The 4,689-nt window shown below is 42.8% G+C and overlaps 2 protein-coding genes across 2 annotated transcripts; both read left to right on the forward strand.

Moving 5' to 3' along the window:
* Window position 1: 1 nt before the first annotated feature.
* TM35_000322260 (beta-galactosidase) lies at window positions 2–760 on the forward strand (the record flags this gene model as incomplete). The annotated part of the gene is made up of 1 exon (XM_029028853.1): window positions 2–760. A coding segment is annotated over one exon (759 nt), but the record flags the coding sequence as incomplete, so codon positions are not given.
* Window positions 761–2,803: 2,043 nt separating this feature from the next.
* Window positions 2,804–4,687, forward strand: TM35_000322270 (surface protease GP63; the record flags this gene model as incomplete). The annotated part of the gene is made up of 1 exon (XM_029028854.1): window positions 2,804–4,687. A coding segment is annotated over one exon (1,884 nt), but the record flags the coding sequence as incomplete, so codon positions are not given.
* Window positions 4,688–4,689: the final 2 nt, after the last annotated feature.

Consider the following 4,689-nt stretch of genomic DNA (forward strand, 5'->3'; position numbering starts at 1 on the left):
TACAGTAACGGTTGTGGTGGAGAATATGGGGAGAATGAACTACTGGTGGAAGCAACCAAGCGATGTGCGGAAAGGACTATCTTCAGCACCTGATATCACTTTTGAGGACGGGGAGGGGGATACGGATGATATGGAACCGTCGTCGTACACCATCTATACTCTACCAATGACACGCGACCTTATTTATAAAGCGAATTGGACAACGATTCCGCAGACGACTCCGGAGGCAAACAGTCAGGGAAGCGTCAACCCGATTTCACTGCAGCCCGGCACATTCTACCGTGGGTCCCTGACCATCACAGGGGGTCTGAGAGGAGGAACGATGTTGGACATGAGAGGGTTTGGAAAGGGATTTGTAATTGTTAACGGTTTTAATCTTGGCCGCTTCTGGTCTGAAGTAGGTCCGCAGTACTCACTGTACTGCCCGGAGTCCATCCTAAAGGTGGATGCGCCGAATGAAGTGATTGTGTTTGAACAGAGTCTGTCCTTTTCGGAAAAGCGAAAACCACCGACGGTACACTTCACAAACGTGAACTATGATGTGTTTGACGTTGAAAAAGGTGTAACTGCAAGCGATGTAATTGGTTTTTTCCCTGACAAGGAAGATGAAAGATGTAACTGCGCTTTTAACCAGACTGCTCTCCATAATATTGATCCGAGGTTTTCTGCGATTGGGGGGGATAATACAATGATTGCAAGTACTTTTACACCGTTTGTTTTGCTTGGTTTTCTTCTTTTGAAGGTATCCGTATTTCCCTGAGTTTTGGGACTCTCAAGTAGACGCGTTATTATTATTATATGTGTACGCACAACCGACTGGTATTAAAGTGAGGGGCTGGGGTTTCCATATTTAAGTAAATCTCACATAATGCTTGAGCGAATATAATTTTATGTGAGAACTATGGACAACACAGTGAGGCAATAGATGATATACGCAACCAGTTATAATATGTCTGCACATGAGTTTCTGATTCTAAGTTTGAGGGAGATTACTGTGTAAAAAATGAAATAAAAAAAAAGTCTTTTTTTCTGTTTTGCTTTTCAATTTATTGATTAATCTTTTTCTTTTGCTTGCATCCTTTGAGGGTGTACGGACTCTTGGTGGTCTTTTTTTTTATAAGGTTGAATGAGTAAGGGCTTCTGAAAGAATGCTGTGGTCAAATGCATATTAAGAGAGATAGTTAATTTCTATTACCCATGGGTTAAGGTAAAAAGAAAGGGAATTTTTTTTTTTCTGTGTGTATTTCACTGCGTAATGGTGTCCATTACGGGACACCATTAAACTTTTTTGTTTTGTTGCCTTTTCTGATCTTCTCTTCTCCTGTGATGCCAGAGTAAATGGCTGTGCTGGTGCAATGAATGCAAGTTCTTGGTGCTATTCCTTTTCTCTTTTTTTTGTGGTGCTTGTTATTAAGTGAGAAGTGTGCCTCTTGTTGTTATCGTCGTTGAAGTTGTCAAGAATCTGCGTGGCTTGCTGGAAATTTAATCATAACACTCTGCAAATGATAGATATTTTCATAAAGATACTTCCCTCTCTCTCATTCTACAAAACGCGAGGGGAGTAAAAGTACTATTTCCATTGTGGTATTTGTATCAAGCAACATGGGAACATTGCACTGGTTTCTTAACCAACCACTGCATCACCATAGAGTTCATTGCTCTGTAGTTGTTTGTCCTTCTACTTCAGTGAACTAGAGTATTATATGAGCGGTAACAACTGAGTGAAAACAAACTCAAACTTGCGATACGCGATCCTGCTGACGTGGCCGATACCCTTTTGCAGAAATGCTGATGCCGTTATTACTGCATTATTATCAACAATGATGAGCACAAGTTTTTTTTTGGTATTTGTATTTTATGGAAGTGTTTCACTCTTCTATTGGAAACCTTTCTGCACATCAGGTACAAATGTACCGACTATTGTTTAACGGCATATTGTTGACGAGTGTCCGCTTTAATCCCTTATTTCCTCAGTACAATATGACTGCATGTGTGCATCTAATGGTACAAAGTGTGTGCAGTGCTGCCGAATATACCGTGTGAGTCTGTGGCTACGGCTCAAGATTCTGTGTGTGTGAGGAGTAGCTCTCCAAATTCCCCATCTGTTGATGTTGACATCTTGAGTCTGTACAGTCTGTATAAACTGGGTGCTGACAAAGTGACCTTTTGCTTTGTTGCATCTGATGTGACATTTAACGAACGCCGTTATGTTTGGTCGCATGATGTGAGGGAACCTTTTTTTTGCCGGAGGGTGACTCGGCAGTGGTGCCAAGCTCAAATAAATTATCTCTTGGTGCCATTGTTGGTATTGTTATCGCAGTTGTGGTTGTTCTTGTTATTGTAGCTGTCATTCTGTATTGTGTGCTGCGTCGGCGACAACGACAAGAAAAGCAACGAAGAGAAAAAGTGCAGATGGATGCTGTGCACTTTCAGTCCACAAGTAAAACCGCTGAAGTGGAGATTACTTCGAACTCTTTCACAAATTCTTTTTTTTCTTGTAGTGTTGTTGCTACTGAGTAGACACCTATCAATAATGCTGATGACTACTTTTTCTCTCTGGTTTCTCCTCTTATTTTACCCTTGGTATTCCTCTCGTACCAGTGGTAGCGTTGGTAGTGGTTTCTAATAGCATTCTTATTATTGTACACATGAACACTTTTTTCTCCTTATCATGTTCGCTTTTTTTTTCTTTTCTTTCTTATCTCTGCTCTTTTGCGGTCACAAGAACAAAGCAACACACACACGCAGACAGGCAGACAGACACACAAGTTCACACACTCACCTTAATTCACGCAGCTATATAATGGAGAAGTACTTTATGCGTCACTTATTGTACCCTGTACTGCTGCTATTCTTGTTATTGTGCTGTACCGGCACGTCCTTTTCCGCTGTTGTGCAGCACTTACCACAGAAAGGAGAGAGTGCTTTGCATGCGTACACTGTTGCTGAAGATGACAAGAGTGGGAAACACTGGAAGCCCATACACATCGAAGTATCCGCAGAAGGCGTGAATAATGTGTTGAGGGACTGTGACAGAAAGCGAGCCTTGGCCGAACAGTTTAACAAGACGGTTCATTGGAATAGTAAGGAAAAAGTGTTCTGTGATAATGAGACTGGGATAACCGATGCAAAGAAGGACCTCTTACTGAATAAACTCTTACTCGCCGCGATCCAGTTGCATACAGATCGTCTCAACGTTGAAGAGAAAGAGGGTGAAGCTGTGGTCTCTACAAGCACCATAAACTCATTTTCGGGAGAATGCGGGGTCATAAAGGTATGGGATCACAAAACAAATGCTTTCTCCAATGCTGATTTCGTACTTTTTGTGAGTCTTGATGAATCTGAAATGTCAACAAGAGTATGTTCTCAGGATTTAGACCAACGACCAACTTCTGCACTGATCAAATTTGTACCGAAAGACATTCTGGACACGAGACACTTTGTCCGCACAGCAGCGCATGAGATTGCACATGGACTTGGGTTTGACGTGACCCGTATGCAAAACTATGGGAAGATTAGACTTGGAGGACTGACATCAAACACGAGGGCTGTGCATTCTGATATAATGCTGGAGAAGATGAGAGAACATTACGACTGTCACTTGCATATCACAGGCATGTACATGGAGGATGAGGGTGATGGTCGCAGTAAGTTGCATTGGGAGCGAAGGATTGCGAAGGATGAATTGATGAGTCCATACACAGAAGAACCATCTGGCATGTACTACACTAATCTGACACTTGCAGCATTCCATTCCTTGCCCTTCTACAGCGCGAACTTCAACATGGCAGAGCCGATGAGCTGGGGAAATAAATCTGGATGTAATTTACTAGATAAGACATGTGACAGGTACAGGGATGAATTAATGAAGTACACCAGCATGTTCTGCGACGAAAACGAACCGGTCTTGCAGTGCACATCTGACCGTTTCGCCCTTGGAATGTGTTCCTCCAAGTCACTGCCGGGTAACCTGCCTAAGGTGTACCACTACTTTACAAAGACTGCTGGACAGAATGAGATGACGAATGGCTGTCCCATCGTGAAACCATTAAAGGAAACTACATGCGAGAGTGGTGATGTTGCACTGATGCCTGGAAGCATTGTGAGTAAAATGTCACGGTGTCTGAATGTGGACAAACCGCTGGAGTTCAGCGAGGGAGTTCAGAGAAATGGAGTGACCGTAAAGGGCATTTGTGCAAAGGTAAAGTGTGAGAATGGCAAGGTGCATGTGCAATACAAGGGCAAGGAAGATACTACTGAGTGGATTGAGTGCAAAAAGGATGGTCATGAAATTACACTGGAGGGTTCAGCATTCAAAGGTGGGAGTATTGTTTGCCCCAGATACGAAGAAGTGTGCACAGGGTTGAATGAAACCGATCTTCCCACCATTGAGTATGACGACAAGAGCGACAATTCCAACGCAAGTGAAATTCCATCACCAAACGTGGATTCACCAGAGAAAAATGATTCATCAGAAGCCGAGAAGGCACCTCAAACCGAAGAGTCACATCATCCCAACAAGTCACCGCAAGAAGAGGATACACAGAATGCTGAAATTCCATCGAAAGAGGGTGGTTCATCAAAGCCAGAATCCCCTGATAACAACGACACAACTAATATTGAAAATGGACAAGATGACCACAACACGGGGAATGACTTAACTGACAGTAAAGTGGAAAATACCAACAG

Source organism: Trypanosoma theileri (assembly GCF_002087225.1).
Source record: "Trypanosoma theileri isolate Edinburgh chromosome Unknown TM35_Tth_32_V1, whole genome shotgun sequence".
Taxonomy (NCBI): domain Eukaryota; phylum Euglenozoa; class Kinetoplastea; order Trypanosomatida; family Trypanosomatidae; genus Trypanosoma; species Trypanosoma theileri.